We start from the raw sequence: 26,044 nt of genomic DNA, 5'->3' as shown, positions 1-26,044 counted from the left end.
TTTCATTCGGATCGCTGTAATTTATTGTCTTATATACGTTATTAATTTTTTGTCGATTTTGATTATTAATTTGAATACCTATAACTGTTGAAAAATGGTCCGTAATATTGGTTTGAATCACATCTGCCTCAATTTTACCGATAATGTTAACGTTATTATTACTTTTGACAAAAATGTGGTCTAAATAAAAATGTTTGCTGCCTAGCGGAGTTCTAGTAAACACATTAATAAATGATTCGTATCCATATTCTGATATTTTATCAAGATATTCGTTATTAGTGAAACTTGGACCTACAATGTTTATATTCATATCAACAATTATAATTTGATAGCCTTTATTATTTACTTCGTCTTTTAGAATGTTATCTAAAATGAGCAAAAATTCATTGATATCGCTTGAAGGGGACCTGTATACACATAAAATGGAAAATGGAGTATTATTTATTACAAAACTTAGTTTCATAAGATTAGCCACAGTATGTTAATATTCAACTAATTCTATACATAAATGTGTTCTAGTGAATACAATTATACTATCATTTTGGTTTCTTTTAACTCTCGAGAAAAACAATTTTAAAATGGGGGCTTGGCAGAAACCTTCACGTGGTTCCCCTGTTAATGCTGTATCCCCACAGCTAACTAATTCTGCCAACACCGGTGCTAAAAATGCCATATAGCTCCTCGAAACGGTCCTTTCCAGGACCAACCTCTATTAATGCCACGGCATTTACAGTGCTAACATAAAATATCGAGGGTTTCTCAGCGTGTAAAAGCGAACTACTTGCTACCTTATGCACGGAAACCCAATGTGATGTTTTGTGTTTACAAGAGACGCACCGTGACGAAACTAGTATCCGTCCAAGAATCCCGGGAATGAACCTAATAATCGAAATACTAAAAATCGAAACGCACTCTACGGAAGTGCAATATTTGCTAGGCCGGGCCTAGTCATTCAGCCACAAAAATAACATTGAAATTCTAACCATCGAAACTAAAAAATGTACAATCACATCGATATACAAGCCACCGAACGCTGACTTCACCTTTGAAAAACCATCAAATTTTGAAAATAGCTCCACAAAAATAGTAGCCGGAGATTTCAATAGCCACAGCCCCACCTGGGGGTACTCAGAAACTGATCAAAACGGTGAAATGGTGCAAGAATGGGCTGAAAATGAGCTACTTGACCTAATTCACGATCCAAAGCTTCCTTATTCATTTAATAGTGGACGTTGGAAAAGAGGATACAACCCGGACCTAATCTTCGTAAGTAGTAACATAAGCCAGTAATGTCTCAAGGATGTATGTACTCCCATACCAAAAACACAACACAGAGCATTAAAACTACAAATAACCGAAGTAATTAGGTCTGAATCAATTCCATTCAAGAGGAGATTTAATTACAAAAAAGCTAACTGGGAAAAATACAGGGAGGCTATCGATAAAGAAATTCAGAACCTAGAACCAACACCAGAAAACTACGAACTATTTGCGAATAAAGTAAGGAAAATATCTAGACAACACATACTACGCGGCTGCAGAGAAAATTACATACCAGGTCTAAGTAAGGAGACTGAAAAGCTGATAGAAATATACCAAGATCTGTTTAAAAACGACCCATTTAGCGATGAAACTATTACGGCAGGAGAAACCCTTACTATACAGCTTGGCGAAGACAAAAACAGAAAGTGGCACGATCTCATTGAAAACACTGACATGACGAAAAATAGCAAGAAAGCCTGGCGCCTAATAAAAAAGCTCAGTGGAGACCCAACTGTCCACAGAACCTGTATAAATGTCACTGCCAATCAGGTTGCCTCAGAATTACTTAAGAATGGTAAACCCAGAATGAAAATCAAGAGGGATAAAATCATAAGAGACAAAAACAACGAATCCCACATCTTCGACCACGATTTCCAAATAAATGAATTCATCACTAGCTTAAAAGAAATGAAGAATGGGAAAGCGGCTGGGTACGACGAAATTACAAAAGAACAAATTATACACTTCGGGCCAGTAGCGAGTCGATGGCTACTCCAACTACTAAATACATGTCTTCATAGAAAACATATACCTCAAAGCTGGAGAAAGTCTAAAGTAATAGCCCTTCCCAAACCAGGAAAAGATCTAAGTGATCCAAAAAGTTACCGACCAATATCACTGTTATGCCACACCTATAAATTATATGAGAGAATGGTCATGAACCGCATTAAAACCCAAATAGACAAAATGCTGATACCGGAACAAGCTGGCTTTAGACCAGGCAAGGCCTGTACAGGTCAAGTACTCAACATATGTCAACACATAGAGGACGGTTTCGAAAACAAAAAGATAAAGGGAGCGGTTCTCGTTGACCTAACAGCAGCGTACGATACGGTTAACCATAATAAATTGCTACAAAAAGTGTATCACTATACCAGGGACTGGCAATTCGTTCAAATAGTTGCTTCACTACTACAAAACCGTCGATTTACGGTAAAGCTGAACGATAAGTGGAGTAGATAGAGAATCCAAAAAAACGGTTTACCACAAGGCAGTGTGCTAGCACCAATACTTTTTAACCTATACACAAACGACCAGCCAACCCCGAGAGACACGAAACACTTTTTATATGCAGACGATCTAGCAATCACAGCTCAAGATACAACCTTCGATGATGTAGAAAAGAAATTAACAAACGCGCTTAAAGTGATGACCAACTACTATGACAATAACCAATTAAAACCAAACCCAAATAAAACACAGGTATGCTGCTTCCACCTACGAAACCGTGATGCCAAGAAACACCTTATTATAGAATGGCTGGGAAAAACACTGCACAACACAGATTACCCCGTGTATCTTAGTGTCACCCTAGACAGGACACTGACATTTAAGGAGCACTGTTCGAAAACTAAAATGAAAGTGCAAGCAAGGAACAACCTACTTAGAAAACTTGCCGGAAGCCAATGGGGGGCACAACCTCACACCATGCGAACAACAGGAATAGCCCTATGCTTCTCAACTAGAGAATATGCGTGTCCAGTGTGGAGCCAATCCAAACACGCCAAAAATGTATCTGTAGCTCTGAACGATACCTGTAGAATCATAACGAGATGTCTTAGACCAACGCCTACACACAAGCTATACCTTCTAGCAGGCATAGCTCCACCTGAAATTAGAAGACGAGTAACCACCGACATAGAAAAAACCAAACAGATAAAGGACGAAAGACACCCTATGTTCGGACATGAAATCGCGAACACAAGACTTAAATCCCGAAAAAGTTTTATGCAAACGGCAAAAGAACTGCACGAATCCCCCCAAAAAGCTAGATTACAAAAATGGCAAGATGAGCTACAACCGGAAGAACTGACTCAGATTACACAACAACTCCCAATGGGTGGACACCTCCCATGGCCATTATGGAAAACTCTTAATAGATTGAAAGCCGGGGTGGCGAGGACGAAAGCTAACATGATAAAATGGAAATTTAATGGAGAAGATGACTCATGTGACTGTGGAGAACGACACACCGATGAACACCTTTTGTTATGTACCATGATTCCAACACAATGCACCAGGGAAGATCTGATTCTGACAAACACAAATGCAATAGAGGTGGCCGCTTACTGGTCGCAACACAACATATAGAACGTTACCAAAAAATGTAATTTATTAGACGTATCAAATTAATTTATTGTATATTTTTTTTTATTATTATTATTAGTATTTTATTTGATGTAATTATTTTATATAATTGTTATTGGCATTTTTATTATCGGACACGACAACAACAACAACAACAATTTTAAAATTACAATATTCTACATTATGCCAATTTTCAGTTAATATTATTACATCTAAATTACAGCAATTAGTATCACTGTTAAGAAAAAATAAAAAATCATTAAAATGAGCATTAATGCTCCTAATATTATTACAGAAAACACTTATGAACTCACCATTAACATATTTATGAATTTTTACGAATTGAGAAAAGGAATCAAAATATTTTGTTTTATAATCCAAATAATTTCTTAATACAATATAGTCATTCATGATATGATTATTATTTATCAAAGTTTATTTTACAACTAGGATGATGATTTTACTGAAGCTTTACCAGATCAGTTTCATCATATATAATTACTTTACAATTTTCATTTTTTTTTATAAATATTTTAAAGTCGTTGTACCACGTAAATTTAAAATCGTTATTTTTAGCAAATATTCTAACTTTATAAAAGAGATCCCTGTTAAAAGGTGAAAGTTCATTATTAATAAAGATTTTTCCATTTCCCCAGTTGATATTAAAATTATTAACGTTTAATTTTTTAATTTTCATATTTTCCATTATTTTGTTTTTATTATCGATCGAGTCTAATACAGCAATAATTTTCTTAGGTTTATTTAAAATCTTAGAATACAAACGGTAGGCTTTGTTTACAGATAAATGTACTCCCAACTTGTCCGCAATGTTCTTAACAATTTCCACACAACTTTCATTAGGCGATTCAGGTACACCGATAATTTCCACATTATTGCTCACAGCCTTTTGCTCCAATAAATTGACCTTCTTTGATAATATTTTACGCTGTTATTTAGTTTACTGTTTTCCATTATTAAACACTTATTTTCTTCTTTTAGTTCTTTAATAGTGTTAAGGACCTCACTTAGCTGTTTAGAGAAACCATCAAATTGAGCACTCATAAACTTCACCGATTCGGTTAAGCAAGTAAGAGGTTAATTGGACCCATCACTAGAGTTTACATTCTTTTTAAGAGCTATGTTACAAACCGTTCCAGATTTACAGTTAGCACAACACCAAATATCCTTTGTTGCTTTCCCCATTTTTCGAAATAATGCTTCTCTAAGCTGGCGCAAGAAAAATGTAAAAATTCTTTACAGGCAGTACATTTTAACTTGTTGCCTTGAAAAATTTCTTCATTACATACTGAGCACAACATTATGTAATCACACTGTAGCATTGACCGGTAATTTCACAAATAAGAGAGCGAAATAAAACCACAAGTAGCTGTGATGAACACACAATTCGAACATAATCTCAAAACTCGGCTCGATTGGAGGTTGAAATATTATTCCATATTATCACCTAATCTATTTGATTTTAGGAAAGGCATGGGCACCATGGAATGCCTTTCCGCGTTAATTGGTAATATCTACAACTCCTTTAATGTTAAAGAATTTTTTGTTGCCACTTTTATAGATATTAGTGGTGCCTTTGACTTTGTTAGTATTCCTACTTTAGTTTCCAAACTTTCCTCCATTGGTTTACCTCCCACCTTCTTTAATATTATCCTCTCCCTGTTTTCTATTAGGAGTCTATCTTTTATTTCCCCTTTCGGCTCACAATGCACACGGACCACTTTTTCTGGTCTTCCGCAAGGTAGCTGCCTTAGTCCGATACTTTTTAACTTTTATATGAGCACGATTGCAAATCACCTTTCCAGTCTCGACTATAATTGCCTTTTTTATGCGGATGATATTGTTGTCTTTTCTTCTAATAAAGTTCTCGAGTTTGCCATTGAGTCTCTTAATCTCGCTTTCATTGAACTTAACAATATTTTAATTGACCTATTCTTTTCTGTCGCCTATGAGAAATGTAAATCTGTAATTTTTACAAAACGTAGATATTTTAATCCCCCGTATGTGTATTTCGATAATAATGTTATTCCTTTTGTAGATAATACCACTTATTAAGGTATTACTCTTGATCCCAAATTACGCTGGCTACCGCACATTTTATCTTTCATCTCCTTTGACTCTCGTTGGACTAATTTTCTTAGGGCCATTACTAGTACTTGGTGGAGCTCTCATTCTATGGATCTTTTGTTAATCTATAAATCCATCATACGTTCCAAATTTGACTATGGCTGTTTCCTCTTTGGTTCTGCATCATTTTCGAATTGGAAAAGACTTAATAAAATTCAAAGCTCTTGCTTAAGATGCATCATGGGCTACGTTAGATCTTATCCCCTCCCAGCAATAGATGTAAAATTCTTGAAGTAAAAAAAGCACTTTCAAATTTCATTATTGTACGTGTTATAACTTGACATACACTTCTATAACACTACTAAATTTTGAATCAATCCATAAAAAAACAAATACTTTAATTCCCGAGCCCAGGTAATCTAATATACATATACTAATATACATACATTATAATACATAGCAAATATATTCTTTAATTATAATTGTATGATATACATACAATCCATAAATATGAGTTACATAAATAAACATTAATAGTTGATTTTATTATTTTTGGGAAAAAATTATAAAATACAAATCAAAATGTTGAACACAGTTACAGTACAATAAAATTGTATACTATTATAATATTTATCAATTTACTGGCTGTACTGTATTCTTATATTATTGTATTTTATAGTATAAGACTTATATTTTGATAATTGACTATTTGTTATAAGTATTCATAATAATTTTTATCGTATATTACTGTTGTATATAATAAAAAATAATATTATTTAAGCAAATTTAATATTAATTGTTACAATAATCTTTGATGAAGTGCATTGATATGTATAATATGTATTTATTATGAGCTAAAATAATATAATATTAAGTGTATCTACGACCAGATATATGCGGTAATTAAAGTAACTACTTTTAATCTCCACAATTTTAACTAATATTCTTATTGAAATAAAACTACATATTTACAAACTAAGAAATGATTTGATTGGAAAAGATGGCTGAGGGTTATTTTGCCAAATAACTTTATTTGAATTGTAAAACATCAATGTTCTTTTTATCATTTCCAATTCATCAGTAACTGCGCTCAATCTGAATTTCAGCATCATGTTTTCTTTTTCCAAAAGAAATAATTTTAAAACCATCTGAAAATAATAGTTGGCTTTTAATTTTACTATATTTTTGATATTTCATGGGATGTCACCAATTGAGTGATTTTTCCATTCTATCTATAATCTTTTTTTAAATTATTTACATTACACAATTGTCAGATTTATTTATTGTAATGCCTATATGTAAACAAGGGCACCCATAGGAATATTCTTAAGGGGTGGGACAACATTTTTATTTATCAATCTATTCATAAATAGGAATGACCCACGATTTAGGAAGGGCTTTATAATTTTACGTTATAATATTACATTATATAGCTATATCAAACTGGAAGACTATAAAATAATAATTATTTAACCAATTTACCATAAAAGTAATTTATTGAAATTTTTATTTAATTAATAATATAAATTGGACAGTTAAAACATGAGTTATATTTATTAAAATATTAATTTACATATATTATATAAATATTATGGTTGTGTACACACACACATATACATACCGTATTTCTGGAAATATACAATATTTTAAGAATTGATAATTATCTATAGAATAGAAACGAAAAAGCGTATTGTTATTTACAGCCTGATTTTCCAAACTAAATAAATTTATTTTTCATAAACAAATTATAGATTTTCATATATTAAATTAAATTTTTAAATTCTATTTAAATAAATATTTTCTGATCATAGTAAACAATTTTCCAAGATTTTTGTCATTTCCCAGGGGGGGACATCCTTGCCTCCCACATGGGTGCCCTTGTATGTAAAGATTGTAAATAAACTACCTATTTAATGATTTTAGTTTAAAAATGTATGTTCATTATATTTTTTAACATTTAACGCTCATTTTTTTCAATAGATTTTAAAATGCAACATCATTATTTTTTACATTTTTTCAGCACTTCACACTTATATTTTAATATTAATAACACTCATTTATGTTTTCAAAAAAAAAAAAAAAAAATTGGTGTTGATATACAGAAAATAATATTTCCAATTTTTTTTTTTTTTTTTTATTTTACACAGTATAATATATTATATAATATATAATATAATATATATTGATTGTATATATTATATACAATCTGTACAATTTGCACAATTAGCATATTTGATAAGGGTTAAAATAATACATGAGTACGTGAATAAGAAGCCACCCACTAATGGCACTTAACTAAATTTCCAATTTAATATAATCATTACTATTTTATTTTTTATTGAACTTATTTTTTTATTAAATAAAAATTTTGCAATTCATTCCCTAATATTTCTATAGCTTTATGAATTATGCTTACAATGCTAATAACTACAGCTAGTGCCGAAAGTATTTTTTCAAAGCTGAAGATTATTAAAAATTATTTGCGGACTACTATGGTTCAAGAGAGACTTTCTGACCTTGCCATTATTTCAATTGAAAATGAAATTTGTGAGAATTTAGATTATGGTGATTTAATTGCAACATTTTCAGAAGCAAAAGCAAGGAAAATTAATTTTGTTTAGATTTATATATTTGTATTTCAATATTCTACTTTTTTTTTTTATATAAACATCAATAATAAAGTTAACGCCTAATATTATAATAATTTATATAAGCGAATAATAAAATGTATTATTTAATTTTTCGCTATCCTAAAATTAAAAAAATTTTAATTATAAGAAAACATTCTATTTATAATTAAGTATTTAAGTAGAGGGTGAGAACCAGGATGGCCTCGCAATGATTTTTGGCCCCTGGCCTCGCAAATCCTAAGAGCGGCCCTGGAACTACTTATTATACAATATAAAATATTATTATATATATAATTAAACTGTCAATTTTAAGAACGTACGCGACACTGACACATATATACATGTTAAAAAGTAAAAATACGACTACATATAGTTAGTTATACTACATATATTGAGTAAAAAAATTGTAGTCGACATTTTTCATATTATTTACCCCCCCCCCCTTGATTTTCATCTTCAGGACGGCCCTGGCGTATGCCAAAAATATATAATCATATACATTGTTGTTATTGTTATTGTAATGCATATTTTTATTGTTATACTCAGTGGCTTACATTCAACCTTACTCTGGGGGGGAGGGGTTTAACAAAAATAATTGTTATCTTTTTTTTTTTCGTTGCACAGATAAATAAGATAAATAACTGCTATAAATATATATTATATTATACAACTTTTTTACCAATTTACTGTTTACTTTTACATTACAGTAAATTAATAGCTATTGGAATATAAAAACAGCATAGTTAACAAAACTTTTCAAACACCTATCAATATAATTATTTAATTATCATAATATTTGTATAGTTGTATATTTTAAGTTCAAAGCGTAATAATGAAACTACGAATATATTACACGTCATCAATAATAAAACAATTTTCTTTTTTTTTGGCCCTGGGGGGTTCGAACCCGGACCCCCCCCACCGTATGTACGTCATTTGTTACACTTATTGTCTTGCTGATATAGCCTTATTAATTTTATATTCTATTAATTGTTATAATTATCATAAATATTATTACTCGCTTTCTTTTTTGCCATACGAATAAATAAAATGATCAAATTAGTTACTCTCAAATACTTATTACACACCACGGGCAGATTTAAAGGAGTGGCTAAGGGGGCATTAGCCCCCTCCCCTATTGGGACTAAGCTATCTATTTTACAAAGCAAAATATTATTATATATTAATAATTATAATAATATATCGTCAATGGTCATTGATGAATACGATACCTATTTTATGTATTTTTTTATAAATAAATAGCTCACTTTTGTTGTTAATTATATATATTTACCTATATTTTAAAATGGTTTCGGATTAAAATTGATACCAATAATGTAACTATTTAAACTTTGTCATTATTGTGAAAAAAATGATTTACTTATGAGGGACTCAAAACATATTCTGTAATTTAAAATTGTATGTAGATTTAAAAAACCAACTAACTAAATTCTTAAACCTCCATTAGACCCTCCCTTGGTTAGTGATAAGACCCGCCCCAGTTACACACAGTATTCAGGGATTTCATCTATACGTTTAATAATAATATATTAAGTATTCAATCGATCTAAGATCAATGACGGTTCATTTTTATCTTAACCGCTATTCATCCATAACACTACATCTGTTCTTTCTAATAAATTAAGCATTAATTAATTCCTCTCCGTTCTATCTTTGTCAACTAATTGATATTACGAGTATTTGAGGTTTTCAGTAGTGATGGCAACAATTGAATAATTTCAACCATCGAGATATTACTCGTACCTAGTAAATGAAATATTATAATAATCGAAAATTTCATTTGATTAAAATAATCGAAATATTCAATTGATTAAAATAAAATAAATCGAGAAATAATTCTTATTATCGAGATATTCTTTTAATTAAAATAATTGAAATATTAAAATTACTGATTAAAAAACCAATCAATAATCGACTTATGAATAAAAAATAAAAATTTTGTTAAAAAATAATTTATAGAACTTACTTAATATTTTTTTTATTTTAATAATTTTAATCTACGAGACAATTCACTATTATTATATAAACACAAAACCAAAATACATTTTTAAAATAAAACACTTATTTACGTTGGAAATGAAGACATTCATTATTATTAAACCGATATATTTGAATTTATTATACTCGTATATAAATATATATATATATACATATAATATGATAAATATATTATATTTATCATAAATTATATTAATGTATATGTAGCCTATATCATGGTCTTGTTTACAAAACCGTGGCCTCAAGGTACATATATATATATATATATATATATACAAATTTATAAATTATACTTAGAAGTTATATACAAGTATTATAACCAAGTGCTACTTACGTAAATACCTAGAAATAAATTTGTTTACTAACTTTATACATCAAACATGAAACGTAAGAAATATGGAATGAAATTATCAAATAAATAAATAAATTTATCAAAACTATTGAACAGATACCGTCAAATGGTGTTACTTGGGGCATTATAAAATTATGATTGTAGGTAACTTAAAAACTATTTAAGTTAGGGAATTTCATGTGATTACAAAAAATCTGGGTCTTACTTTGTTCTATGAAAATTTTATTAATTTGAGTTTTTTCTTAAACTCCTATTTATTTATTTTTTATGCTTGTCCCAAGTTGTACCATAAAAGTTTAACTTGGGGCAAACATATATTATACAAGAACCAAGTTTCCTTTACTAAGACTTATTTGGGGCAAAAAAATAATATTTTTAAAAGATTCCTTGAATTTTTTAAATAAGAAAAACATTTTGCATTTATTTTTGAAACAATGTACACTAATTAAAAATAAATTTAAAAAAACAATTGAATTATAGATTTATATATTTCACATTATTTATATTTTTATAGTTGAAAACAAAACAATATTTATACAAATTAAAAACCCTAGGTATGTAGGTAATACATTATGACTTATGTTATATCAGTCTACTATTAAATCAGAATACTTATTTTAAATTATAATTAATTAACATATTTTAACAATGAGAATAGCAATACATAATCAGTCTTGATTTTATAATATTTTCAGATGTAATTCCCATTTACAACATTTTTAACATTTAAAATTTCACATAAATTATGAGAAATGTCATGTGAGATTAATGGAAATCCCCATTTACTAGCTACAATAAGACCTTTGACTAAATCCTGTTCTTCGTCATAGTTCAAAACACAGGGTCTTCCAACTGGTGATAAATTTTGATCATGGCGTTTGTGGTCAATTGTGGATTTAGAAATGCCAAACTCTTCAGATGCTTAATGTTCAGTCAATTTATGAGATTTTACAAGAAGTACTGCTCTTTGAAGTGTGTCTTCATTATATGTTTTATATAGTGTTGCTCCAATTTTCTTTTTTCGTCCAACCATTTCTTTAAAAGAAAAATTATAAATATATTATTTTATAAAAAAAAAAAAAAATCAATAAGTAGATAACTTAATATAATCAAGCCAGCCATATTATATTATACCTATATAATTCAAATTAAACACTAGTAAAAACAAATAGGTAAAGATGTATTTTAAACTAATTTTACTAGGTATGTACAATCTACTAAGTTTTAATGTAATAAATATTAAAATATAACAATTACATAAATTGGAAACTTATTTTTATTTATCACATCACTCAAAAAACAATACTTTTTCTTGTTTATACAATACTATTAAGGTATGTCAAATGCTTAACAAATTACACTTACTTTATAATAAATATTAAATATACTTACTAATAATTTCTGATCTTCAATTTAAGTTCTTTCTGAAGAAAATTTTTTAAAAAAAATATTGAAAATAGTGCGATAACGCTATAACTTGATACCATGGCCTTATGGCGCGAAATATAAAAACATATGATTTTGGTCCAAGTTGTACCGCTGCCTCAAGTATAACCATTTGACGGTATTATAATATAGAAATGTTGCAAGTCTATAATGATTATTGACTTATATGATAATACAATATTTTTATACTAATATTTTAATAGTAATTACTAATTTAGTAATTTCTAATTTAGTAGTTAACTCTTATCATTAAATTATTCCTTCTAATAATCGAGTTACTTGATAAATTCAAACGATTAAGTTACTCGATTATTTTCACTCGATCGTTCCCATCACTAGTTTTTAGCAAATTAATTTTCAATTTATCTTCGTTTAATTTCAGTGATTATAAATTCTCAACAAATATATATTATAAATATAAATAAATAAAATTATTATTATAATTAATAAGAAATTATAAGTATAATTGGATAAATTATTTTTATCCTTTAGTTAACACTAAAATAATATATTTTCGTTATAATATAGTATTGGTTCTACTAATTTAAGTTTTTATTATAACGTTTTAATCAAAATTCTAGCAATCTGTAAATTGTTTAGACTTTAAGATTTGGAATTTATGTCCGTTATTATGAATAAATAAATAAATATGTTAATTTATATACATTTATATAATACGATTTATTTTTAGATTCTAAACTTTCATATTTATTTTTTATAAATTAATTATTAGTTTCGAGCTAAATAGAATCGTGTCATGTTAAACCTATAGTCGACCAGCTTATCATATCAAAAGTATATACAATAATACTCGTATAATATAAAAAATAAGATTGATATAATTGTATAATAAAGATTCATTATTTCTCAAACGTTTTAAATGTATCTTATTTACATTTTTTTTTTATTAAAACTAGTTCATGATATAACATCAACTTTATGTAATCAGTTATTTATTATTAGGATACTTACATAGTTTTTTTTTTTTTTTTTTTTGAATTATCTGTAACTATATGCATTTCTTTTTTATTACTATTAAGATTCGATATATTTATGTTATCGCTACCTACTATCTATTATGATTTATCCAACGGTATTATATGCAAATTGAAAAACAAAATAACACTCACTTCATTATCTTTTCTACGTTTAGCTTCTCTGGATTTTTTTGCAGCCATGTTGTTCCTTTTTCTTTTCTCGTAATATTTATCGTCTTTTTTCTCCCATGGAGTGTCCGTTTTCAATCGTCGTTGTTGCGTTTGTGATGCATTGAATTTATTACAATTGCACTCGTTGGAACCCTGCCATTTTCTGTGATCTAATAAAAATATAATCAAATGATAGTGTAATACATATTATTTAAACCTGATTCATTCATATTATTCAAAAATGAGAAATAAATAGATACCGTAGTGTTTTAGTATACAGGAATGGCAATTTAAACTAGTGTTATTTTGGCTCAAAATCAATGAATCCATTCAGTAGTCTGATCTTATATTATTTCGGTTCACAGCACGTCGAAAATTTTCCTGTTGCTTTATTTCAATGAACATTAAAAATATTATGTAACGCTATAAAAACTTATTTATAAATTGTTAATATACATGTGAATTTACTACTGTAAACATATTAAATTACTAACCAATATAATGTAAACTATATAGATGTTAAATAATATAATAAATATGTATATAATATGTATATATATATATATATATATATATAATTATATTAAAAACTCATCGGTAAATATGGAAACTACAAACATATATTACCTACTATATGTCAGTCAATAAATTTAGTTTTGAAAACAACTGTAGCAGTAATTCACAACTTATGTAAAATGTATTAACTATTACGATTATTTTTTTTATTATTTTATTAAATTACTATTTCCAGAAATATTTTTATTATTTTTATTAGTTGGCAATAGTTTTTAAATGTATAGATTATTTTTTATAATTCAATTTGTCATCTATAAGTTAACTTTTACCGTTACACAATACACATATTGTCAGATCAATAGTCGCGGTGTTTGTTCGTTATAATAAAAAAAATATATATATACATATTTTAAAAAATAAATATAGTATGTAATATTATGCATACATTGTACTAACTTATATTAACGGAATTTTTTGTTTAATATTTTAGTGTTCTAATTAGAACTATTTTCTAACCAAATATCCATTATTTTGTATGATCCTCTAATAAATACAGCACAACTATTGAGTAAACCAAACAAAGATAATGCTTCTACTTTATTTTCAGTAACATCGCAAATGACTAAGTTTAAGACGTGTGTATAGCACCAAATATGTAGTTGGGTAGCCCCCGTTTCACTGAGTTTTGCCGAAAACCCTCTATATTGCCCTATATTGTCAAAATTAATAAACACGCAATGCAAACAGATTATATAGCATTTGGTGCATTTTATTGCTTCAAATTGAATATTATATAATTATTCCTCTTTTGATTTACTTACAGCAAAATCGACGATAGTGGCCTTACGGTTTTAATATCTGCTGCAGTGTCACTATATTAGATGCTTATAAACAACTGTGGACTAAGAGAAAAGCAAACGATATAATATTATACTCGTATTATATACACGATTGGGAAGCAACGGTAATGAAATGACTCGTTTGGAGGTGTGTTACATAATGTTTTTTATAAATTTGTATATATAACGTATACAATATAATATATGGGATTTGTTTTTGTATTTATAATTACGTGTAGGTATTATTTTAACGTCATTTTTATGATTCATGTACAAATCGAAATTAATATACTCGTATTATAACATTTATACTCTGTTATACCTTTGTACTTATCTATATTTATATACATACAAACACACTTAAATTTGTGTGTGTGTGTATGTGTGTGTATGCGTGCGTATTTGTATATGCGTGCGTGCCTGTTTGTATATATATACATAGGTAGAACCTAGCATGCAATTATCAGACGTGATTCCAAACACCAAAATCATTTGTATCTCAGTCCAAATGATACTAACTTTGGGGGATAGACGCGCATGATATATACGTATCTATCTTCGTGCACAAAGGGAGTCATCATTATACTTTTGTAATTTACTAGTACAGCAATTTTGCTATCGTAATCGGACTATTTTTTTCCAACACCAAAAACTAACGTAACGTGGAATAATGCAAACACGAAATTCAACAATTAACCTGTTATTAACATAATATATAAAATATGAAATTAAGTGTACTTCATAAAAATCGCATAGCCGAAAGAAATTCAGTGATTTAAATTGTGTTCATGCCCCGTTATTATTTATGTTAGTGTCATTATATAGTATGATAAAATATAACGGTTTTTTATATATAAACATAGGTATATATGTAGTTCTGTATAATTATTACTATAATCGATCACGAAACAATAACGTTAGGTTTTAATTATTTCAGAATTTATTCATGGATAATTTTTAACTTAAAAGTGATTAATTATCTATAGCTTACAATCATCATATAAGAAACCTAAATCACTGTTATAATTATACATTGGTACTTACACCTATAAATGCATTGCACGTACCTAGGTAAGGAAAATATACCACTAACTATAACTAGTTGATTATAAGAAAAATATGCCACCAAATTAAATTGAACTCGAAGAAATACGAGCGATTAAGCTTTACACAGTTGTTATTTAAATATATATTAATACTAATAATAATAATAATAATTAATTTTAAAAATTAAATTAAATTAACCTTTATACATTTTTCAAAAGGTTGAAAATTGCTGGAAAGTTTTTTAGTATAAAAGTTCATTCTTGATTAAGATGTCGTTTAACTAATTATGTAAGTACTACGAAATTAATAGATACAAATTATTAGAACCGAGAAGTTTGAAAAGATATATTGACAAATACACATTTGGGGTACAGTAATGATACCTAAACGTCTTATTTTATACACGGTATATACTCGTACATTATATTACTTGATGTGTATGTGATGATAAATGCTAATTTACTACTTCAAAATATTGTGTAATACATTAAACATAATAAATGTGTATCAAACATGATTGAATACGAGGAAACTGAAATATATGAGTGACCAAGTAAGAAAATTAAATTAAAATTATCGGTAATAATCGTGAAAATGATGACGTAAGTATTTCATAAATGATTCTATAACTTTAAATATTTATAAACTAAATATGATTATGTTGAATTTTCTGAATTTTTAATTTTAATTGAAGGTAAAACAATTTAAAATTAACCTTATATTGGTAAAATGTTCAAGCCACTAGTCCTAAGGTTACTCATTGCATCAAAATAAATACCAATGCAAGCTAAACGAAATCAACTATTATGTCAACATTTTTATTTTTTTTTATCCTTCATGTCGGAAAAATTAAAGTGAATTTTAAAAATTAATCTATTCAATATAGATACTTCTAAAATTGGTTACATAAGGTAATATGTAACAGTAATATTAATGTACATTTAATATAGGTGCGTGTTTTTTAGTGAATTAAGAGTAGGTATATACTAAATCTGCATTATTTAACTGTAGTATACATGCACAGTGCCTTATATATTTTGTACTCAACTTTATTTCTTCTAAATAATAGCTTCTTTTATTTTAAAAGTTTTAACATCATTGAAAAAATAACAAGTTACAAATCGATATATTATGCAATTATCTTATCAATTTAAATTTGATACACAACAGCTAAGAAAACGTTAAAATTTGATAAATATTATACTTACTAATTTTGAATAGAAAGAATCTTCTTTACAATCATGCTGCCAAAATTATTGTATTTAAAAAATGAATAGTTTATTGCTATAGTTTCTTAATATTTTTTATTCTTCACATTATTATTAAGTGTTAATAATATTATAAGAACCTAATACTTTTTCCTGTACCTGACTGTAATGCACGCGTAATGATGTGCATCATTTGAATATATAACATGTCATAAATAAATTGTAGTTATGTATACCACTGTATTATGTAACATGTTAAAACCAATAAACAATATGATAATTATTTTGATATGCGCACAGACAACATAATTCAAATAATTTAGGCTTAATCTAATAATATATCATTGACATTTTAATTAAGTCAAATATTCAAAGAACCGGTCCAAGGTTCATCCCGTCACACTTCCCTTTATAACAAGGACACTAAACCTTTTCGCTAGTTTATACCATAGGCTGTCAGCAAATGCGTATCAAACTCTTGGTCATAGGTACACACTGACCACCGAGATCTTTTAAAGATGATCTTGTAACAAATTACTACTACGTGCAATTATTTCACCTTACGATTTGAGTTTTCCATGCTAGTGTCAAGAAGTGTCCAGCATCAGACCTCTAAATCCTTTGTTTATGTCAATTGGTTTCAACCTCACTTTACTCCTATAGTGGTCACAAATATCCAGCTCATCGATACCTGAATGTCTACTACGGAACAAGTGCTATTTTATTTGGCTTACAAGACTGTTGCACTGATCGGATCTCGAACTTTTGTAATCCTGAAAATCCTTCCTTAAACAAGTAGGAAGGTAATCAATTAAAACTCACTGTTTATATCTCCACATTTCCACTATCCATATCTAATTTCTATTTTTCTCGGTTTCTCTCTTCACTTCCCCTTTTCCTCAATTTTATTCACTTTCCCCTGATTTTTATTTTTTATTTTTGGGTTATTACATATGTCAATATTGTTACTAAAGCCATAAAATATATTAAATTTTTAAATAAATAATGAATGCTTAATTGTGTGTAATTGCATTAGGTATATTTTATTTTTCATCCCATTATTTAAAAATATTTTTCTTTAAAACATATAACTCATATCTTCCGGCTTCATAAAAGTCATCATACAAAATAAGTTTTTGATGTTTTCACTCACCTTTTTTTGGTTTACTTAAATGACCCCTAAGCTTTAAGTGCCCATGGGCCCCTAAATAGCCTAAAACGGCCTTGGCTTCACGAAATTTTTTTAAATTGCTTAAATTACCGTACGGGTTGAGCAGCCGACACGAACCGTCGACTGATATCACGATTAGCTGAATACCGTGGAAGCACAACACAGAGAATCTTTTCTACACAGCGACCATAGTGTAGGCCACCTACGAAATAGAACGTGGTGTATTAATGTTAAAAACGGTTTCTATCATGATTACAAAATTGGGTACCGTATTTGGCAGAATTGGGCAAAAACAAATCAAAATAAAAGCATGAATAACTAATTTAATTATGAATAAAGAATAATTTTTCATTCTGAATAATTATGGTATACTGAATAAAGAATAAAATTATTCTGAATAATTGTTTTATTCACGAATAAAACAATTATTCAGAATAAATGTATTCGTCAAAATCATGAAGGATATTAATTAAATAATGATATTAAATATAAAAGTATATTTAATTTATTTTTATCCATTATTATGCGTATTAATGTGTATTACCTTTATATATATATTATTTAAGTCTAAATAATAAGTCTATTATTATTATACATCGTTATTTAGAATTTAAATGTAATATTTATATGATTATAGGGAATAACGAATAATAATACAAGTTAAAATAATGAATAAAAATAAAAATCAATTAATAAAATTAAGAATAAATCAATGAAGAATAATTTTTTATTAAAATAATCAGTCGAAAAATATTTTATTCGACTAACATCCAACTCTGGTATTTAGTGAGAACGTATATTTGGCGAGTAGTCACAATAATCAACTTTTATTGATTAATCTGGATAATAATGGGATTTAACTTGAGATCATAACTTCCGTAAAACGCTAAAAAAAAATGACTCCGTGGGCGGGGGGAGGACATTTCCCACCATAAATACCCTTATCAGTTATCACTTATCACTATTCGGAAATCCGAGCACAGAATATTATTTAATGTATACTGTGGTCAGAATTTCAGATTATCTAGCAATTCCTATGCGTTAACAAAATATTAATAATATTTCCTACACAAAATTTAATTTTATATGTGATACATTCTGCTTGAATATGTATATGCTTGAATATATTCTGTTTGGTATTTCAAACTGTATAATTTTCAATGTTAATTACAATATTTCTAGAATTTAGTCTCGAATATAGGTGAAGCAAATAAAATAAAAATTTGTGTTTTTGAATTTAAAACTCATAAGCTTGAAATTTGTAAGTACCTATTTATTTGATTTGGTTATTTTAATTTCTGATGCATGTCATAGTTATATTTTACATTCAAACTGTGAAAGAAATATCTTAATGATTATACAATTTTATGGTAATAGATTACACTTAATGAATAATGATTTTTAATGTAAGTTGATGTTTTTAATTATGTTGTTAATTTGTAGCTATATAGATCCTTAGTTCCTTAATAGTATTCTGAGGGACTGAGTATGTTTTAACCTGTCGTTGATTGCGTTTTGGTCAAAATGGCCATACTTTTTTTTAAATCTTTAATAATTAATCATTTACATTTTATATTTCAATAATTGACACTCATGTAATATGAGTCAATAATATACAATCAATAACATTTTTAAAAGGTAGACTAAGTGTCAATAATTAAAATATATAATGTAAATGTTTTACCTAAAAAAAAAACGATCATTTTGACTATAGCGCGACTAATGCTGAATTAATTTAAAGTTAATTATAATTGTATAATAGATATTACATACATTTATATTGTTGCATTTGTTTAGGTATTAATAGATGATTGTTTTAACTTTTATAAACATGTATTCAAGTGATTAAATATTTATTGTAGGAAAAGTTTAAGGATATTTCAATTCAATAATATATAGTTATTATATAATACATGTAATTATCAAATTGAAAAATGTATAGAAGATAAAATACATATAATTCTATCATCAGTAAATTACATAGGTGTTATATTATATTGTTCTTTAGCGTTTAATATTTTAGATAAATTATCCAAAAGTTCACATATTTAATTAGTGCAAAAAATAATCAATTAATGAAATAGAAAAATATATATAATTGACTTGTAATTTTTTTTTTTTAGACAATGAGTCCTGAAAAAAAAGCGTGGATTAAACCATTTTTTGAAGATGTATCAACTGGAATTACCACACCATTAAAGAAAACCACTCATACAAAACCCATAACTATTTCAAGTGATAAAAAAAGACCTTATCCTCAAAATGAAAATAAAAATTCTGATTGGTGTAACATGTACGCTCCCCAGACTGTCTCTAAACTAGCAGTACATACTGGTAAAATAAAAGAACTAAGACTTTGGTTTGAAAGTTTAAGCAGTGAATCATCAATTAAAAGTAAATTCTTACTTGTGAGTGGGCCTACTGGATGTGCCAAAGCGACATCAGTCAAATTGATTGCCAAACAGTGTGGTTTTATGTGTTTAGAATGGGTTACCCCTATGACTAATGAACCAATTTATGATCAGTGTAGTGGTAATTATTATAATCAAAATGTACAAGACAAGTTTGAAGATTTTATTTGGGGAGCAACGAGATACCGCAGTTTGAAATGCGGTGTTTTAAAAAGTCAATTTTTATTGATTAAAGATTTCCCCAATATCTTTATTGATAAACCAGAAGAGTTTCATGATATCATGATCCGTTTTAATACAGCTTCAACATTTCCAATTGTATTTATTGTAAATAATGAAAAAATTGCAAGGGATCTATTTTCTACAGAAACTATAGAAACATTAAAAATGACACAAATCAAATTTAATCCAGTTACAAGAAAAGCAGTATTGGCAGTATTAGGACAAATAGTTAAATCTGAACAGCAAAAGAATAAACTGATAAGGATACCAAATTCTAATGAAATGAATGCTATTTATGATGAGACAAATGGTGATTTGAGAGCATCTATTATAAATTTAAGTTTCATTTGTATGAATGTTTCAAATAAAATAGTTAAAAAATGTTCGACTGCGTCAAGGGATGAGAATTTAGATCTATTTCATTCTATTGGTCGCGTTATTTATCCAAAAAGAGTACTAATTGACTCACCACTTGAATTTAAATTTGCTCATAACCCTGACAATCTAGTTGAAAATTTTGCTATGCAACCTACTACGGTTTTAGGATTCCTTCAAGAAAACTATTTATCTCGCTTTTCAAATTTGACTGATGTTTGTGAAGCAGCTGAAGCAATCAGTACTGCTGATGTAATGCTAGGCTCAGATTTTATGTTCGGTGTTTCTATTTATGATATTAGCTTAGCATCATTATCAGTGGCTGTTAGAGGATTAATGTTAGCAAACAAAAAGCCCATTAAGACATTTAGATCAATTGTTAAACCTAAACATTTCCAATACAGCAATGATATTCAAATTTATAAAGACTTAAAAAGATGGTTTAATGTTTATGAATCACCCAAAAATTTATTGTTGGATGTGATTCCATTTGTGAATGAATTAGGAACTGATCAACAGAAAATTGCTGCTAAAGAATTTTTGAATTTTAAGAGAAGATAATGACTGATACCTAGTTTATTAATGTACTAAACTGTAATTACTAATTTGTTATATAATCTTAAGTAGTAAATAATTGATAAATACTTTTATATTTGAAATAGTTGAAAGAAATGTGAATATAATGTATAATAATTACTTAAATAATTTCTATAGATGGAAAAGCTAATAAAAATTATTTTAAAATGACTTTATTTGTGTTTTTAACAAACAAAAAACAAACAACTATTTACATAAGAAATATCTAATTTTCTATGAAGAGACAAAAGAATAGTCATATCAAAAAATATATGAACTTTAAAATTATAGATAATTAATTTAATAGCCTTTTCTTCCTCGGAATCTCTGTCTGTTGTCCAGCTGAAACATAAATTGAAATATTTTATTTTAATATTATATATATCATACTGAAATATCTTATCTGTGACATCAAATTGTCATTAAACTTTTAACATTAAGCTAATTGAAATTTTAATAATAATAAATGATTTGATTAATTGTTTTGTTTCTTAAAATAAAATAATACAATGAACAAATAATTAATGTTCATTTTTTCTTTTCGTTAATTAGCTAAATATTTGTAGAATTAATTATCATAAATATTTATATAATATGTGGCTTAAAAAATTAAATTGAAATTATTGTGTAAAAATACAACAGTTGATTGCAAAACTATGTAATATTTTTATTTATTTTTTCTTAATGAGAACAGAACAATGAAAAAAAATCAATGTATCATAATATAAAATCAAAATTATTCATGGTACAGATTTAAATAAACAATAATTAATAACAGGCGCAACAAGGGGGGTTAAGCCCCTCCATAAATATTCTATGGCATACAGCATACTTAACTCACAATAGTGTCACATACAAAAAAGGACACATTGCAGTAAATTCAATTTGGCTCAGAATCTAAAATATATTTACATGATATATAAGAGTAGGAGTAATTTACAGGTTATTTTAAATTTTGCTAAGAGGGCTGTAGCCCCCCAGATTTTTAACTCTAGTTGTGTCTATGAATTAATAATTGTTCATCTTAAAAATTTGACATTATTCACAGTAAACATTTAAATAGTTAAACATATATTTAACTAACTTATAAAAGTAAATAATATGTTGTACCTACATTATATTACTGTACTTAATACAATCTTACAATAAATCCAAGACTTTACCAAAATAATTTGTTAGGGGACCTAAAAGATCTTACACTATCATACATTTTTTAATAAAAGCTGCTTAAAGTTATGATAGTTAAAACAAAATTCATTATAACAATTTGAAGTACAATATCAGCTAGATTTTGTTAAATACATTATTGCAATTCTAATACATACCAACAACGATAAATCAATAGTAAAAAGTGCTTTATATGGAATATAATTTTAATTAACAAACACTTACAAGTGATCTTTTGCATTCAAAAAATGTATTTTGAAGCGCCAAACATTCTGGAGGACAATTTCTCTCTCTCAAGCATTCTTTTGGCGTCTTCTTTTCCTAAAAATTGTTAAACAGATACATGTTACATTCATACGTTAAATTTGCTACGACTTTCATTTTCCAGTAGTGAAAATAATTATTCACAAATGATTTACAATTTTACAACAATTGGATTCCAACAAACACATTTTGAGATCAGCTCTTACGCCCGAACAAGGTCTATGATCTGCAAGAGTACCACCTTCCTCATAACGCATCATATTTATATACAGACAATTGAAAATCTAAACCACGGTGACAAGTGAATAATGGTGTATTACTGAAATTACTGGACAAAGGATAATGTGATTTTATATTTAACGAGCAACAGTAATAATGATTTATTAATGCGTACTTCGGCGCTTTGTTTATCATTCGTTTTAAGATAACTAATAGCGAAATTCTGTTATCAGCACGGTTGTAAATATATAACCGTGATACGATCATTTATCTATGCATTATACTTTACATTTGTAAGTATTCTTTATCTACATGATACGCCGTGAAAATAAGCATCACTGTGGTTTTAACGAAAAGTTTCGTACTTATAATTCGTTTTCTTCTACTACATACGGATATTATTTTAGGAATGTATTACCGTTCAATGTTTATTAATTATGATTTATTCGTAGAGAATATATTGTAGAATAAGTGGATTGGCCAATTTGTTTCGTTGTTGTACAAGAATAATATAAATTTCTATAATTTAGAATTCATGGTGTGCACCAATCGATTGTTTGATATATAATTTACTTATAAAAAAAAAGTTTATACCTATTTGGTATTTAAACTAAAACTGAAGCAAACAAGTTTAAATTAGGATGTATTTTCTCTTTTTATTATGTCTTAGGATAAAGAAATATTTAAATTTATAAACTAAAAGAACCTATCAACAGTCAAGGAGCGGCAAATCAAAGTTACTAAAACTACATAACAACACAAGATCAAAATAAAATTTGGTTTTTAATACCATACATTACAACTTTTTTTTTTTTAGTATTCAATCTGTAGATCGAGATTGGTCTACAATAAATGTTCCCTCCACGATTCTCAGACTTATGCTTTATCATTGAGCTATTTGTTTGAATCGACTCGTGCATCTTTGATTATATGACTTATATAAGACGTTCTTGGCCTGTCTTTTCCGCGTTTCCCTTCTATCATACCTTCCAGTATGATATGATGCTATGAAGTTCTTCGTAGTGTTTCAACGTATGACCTATCATATGCCATCACCTTGATCTTAAATTGCTTATCAATGTTCTATTCTTTTTGATTAAATACTTCTTCGTTTGTCTTCCTTTCCGTCCATTTTATTTTCTTCATTTTTCGCCAGTGCTACATTTATAAAGCTTCTATAGTCATCTTTTTTGTTCAACGTCCATGTTTCACTGCCATATAATGCTGTACTCCATACATATGTTTTAATTAAACGTTTTCTTGTTCTTAGATCTACATTTGTTGTTGTTAGTAATTTACTTTTAAGCAAGAATGCCTTTTTTGCTTGCCCTTTTCTACTTTTTATTTCTTTTTTTTTTTTAATTTTCCATCATTAATTATTATGTTGCACAAATATTTAAATTAATTTACTTGTTCTATTCTGTTTTTTTTAAGGTATATATTAATGTTAATGTTTGGTAAATTTTGTTTACTGCATACCATTACTTTTGTTTTTTCCGTATTTATATACCTACATAATAATGTAAAACTTAAATCTTGGTTCAGGTAGTATATATGTTATGTATGTGACTTATATATATTTTTATTTATATTTTATTTATTTTTTTATTAAAATAACGCGTGTAGAGGTCCAGAATTATCTATATCCTAACATATATTTTATAAATATGCTTTAAAAAGGTTAACAGAAACTAAAACAAATAATACAATGTACAATATTAAGGGACAAAAAAAAAAAAAAAAAAATAGGATAAAAATTAAATATGATATATGTATGGAAGTATATAAATCTCACGTATTAGCAGCGTCATACTCATACATTAGTCAACGTAAAATTTACATTTTGAATAATGGTAGTTGTATATTTATTAAGTTGCCGGACATAGAGTTGTAAACACTTAGGCATTATAACAACATTGAAAACCTTTCGACAGATAGTTAGTTCTTTGACCAGATTTGGAAATATTTGTTTAATGTTTAAGTACCTGGTATTGACACTAAAGTTTACAGGATAAAATAGTTTTTTTGGTATACAGTACTTATTTTGAAACATGTATCTTTAATATTCAGAACGTTGATCTCTTTAAATAAAATATTAGTTGGATATCAGTAGTTTTTTTTTCATAATGATCTTTATCAGAGCATTTTGAACACTTTGTAATTAATTGAGAATATTAACGTAGACTCCACCTCGACATATTATATCGTATGTGATGTGAGATTTAACAAATGCGATGTAATTTAATCTAATATATTTAACAGGTTGAATGTCCCGTATTTGTTTAATAATATAATTAATTTTTTCTATTTATTACACACTGACTGAGATTTGATTTTTCTATTTCATACCATGGCACATTTCTATTCATAGATATATAAAGCACTGGCGTAGTCAAGACTTATACTTTTTTGTTTGGGAAGAGCTTAACACTTTTTTAAGCAGGTAATAGAGGATTTGAAAATTCATCCTTCAGCCCCTACTCACCACCAAGTGTATAAAAGTATTTCTAGCGTTCTATAATAGTTTTTGTAACATTTATTAAAATATAATTTATAATAATAATAAATTAAAATTATCGGTAATAATCGTGAAAATGATGACGTAAGTATTTCATAAATGATTCTATAACTTTAAATATTTATAAACTAAATATGATTATGTTGAATTTTCTGAATTTTTAATTTTAATTGAAGGTAAAACAATTTAAAATTAACCTTA

General features: G+C 27.5%; 3 protein-coding genes across 4 annotated transcripts; 1 reads left to right on the top strand and 2 right to left on the bottom strand.

The window, feature by feature from the left end:
- Nucleotides 1–6,537: 6,537 nt before the first annotated feature.
- On the bottom strand, nucleotides 6,538–17,540 carry LOC112686471 (cell death specification protein 2-like). 2 transcript variants are annotated; one of them, XM_025558757.1, is made up of 4 exons: nucleotides 16,921–17,540; nucleotides 13,571–13,697; nucleotides 13,293–13,480; nucleotides 6,538–6,863 (listed from the first exon to the last, which is right to left on the bottom strand). In XM_025558757.1, the coding sequence occupies exons 2-4, from the start codon at nucleotides 13,638–13,640 to the stop codon at nucleotides 6,684–6,686; spliced, it is 438 nt and encodes a 145-aa protein (XP_025414542.1). In that variant the 5' UTR covers nucleotides 13,641–13,697; nucleotides 16,921–17,540; the 3' UTR covers nucleotides 6,538–6,683. The 2 variants fall into 2 exon arrangements, with proteins under 2 accessions (XP_025414542.1, XP_025414536.1); XM_025558751.1 differs by lacking the exon at nucleotides 16,921–17,540 and adding an exon at nucleotides 14,648–14,912.
- A 1,511-nt stretch (nucleotides 17,541–19,051) lies between these two features.
- LOC112686726 (cell cycle checkpoint protein RAD17) lies at nucleotides 19,052–21,788 on the top strand. The gene is made up of 2 exons (XM_025559136.1): nucleotides 19,052–19,352; nucleotides 20,215–21,788. The coding sequence occupies exon 2, from the start codon at nucleotides 20,218–20,220 to the stop codon at nucleotides 21,658–21,660; it is 1,443 nt and encodes a 480-aa protein (XP_025414921.1). The 5' UTR covers nucleotides 19,052–19,352; nucleotides 20,215–20,217; the 3' UTR covers nucleotides 21,661–21,788.
- Nucleotides 21,789–21,832: 44 nt separating this feature from the next.
- LOC112686717 (cytochrome c oxidase assembly factor 5) lies at nucleotides 21,833–23,532 on the bottom strand. The gene is made up of 3 exons (XM_025559131.1): nucleotides 23,262–23,532; nucleotides 23,068–23,163; nucleotides 21,833–22,017 (listed from the first exon to the last, which is right to left on the bottom strand). Exons 1-3 carry the CDS (start codon nucleotides 23,364–23,366, stop codon nucleotides 21,976–21,978), a joined length of 243 nt encoding a protein of 80 aa, XP_025414916.1. The 5' UTR covers nucleotides 23,367–23,532; the 3' UTR covers nucleotides 21,833–21,975.
- Between the last annotated feature and the right edge of the window lie 2,512 nt (nucleotides 23,533–26,044).

Source organism: Sipha flava, unplaced genomic scaffold (genome assembly GCF_003268045.1).
Source record: "Sipha flava isolate LNK unplaced genomic scaffold, YSA_version1 108_pilon_pilon, whole genome shotgun sequence".
In the NCBI taxonomy this organism is placed as follows: Eukaryota; Metazoa; Arthropoda; class Insecta; order Hemiptera; family Aphididae; genus Sipha; species Sipha flava.
Note: the sequence above shows the minus strand (reverse complement) of the source record. Positions and strands in the feature narration are given on the sequence as shown.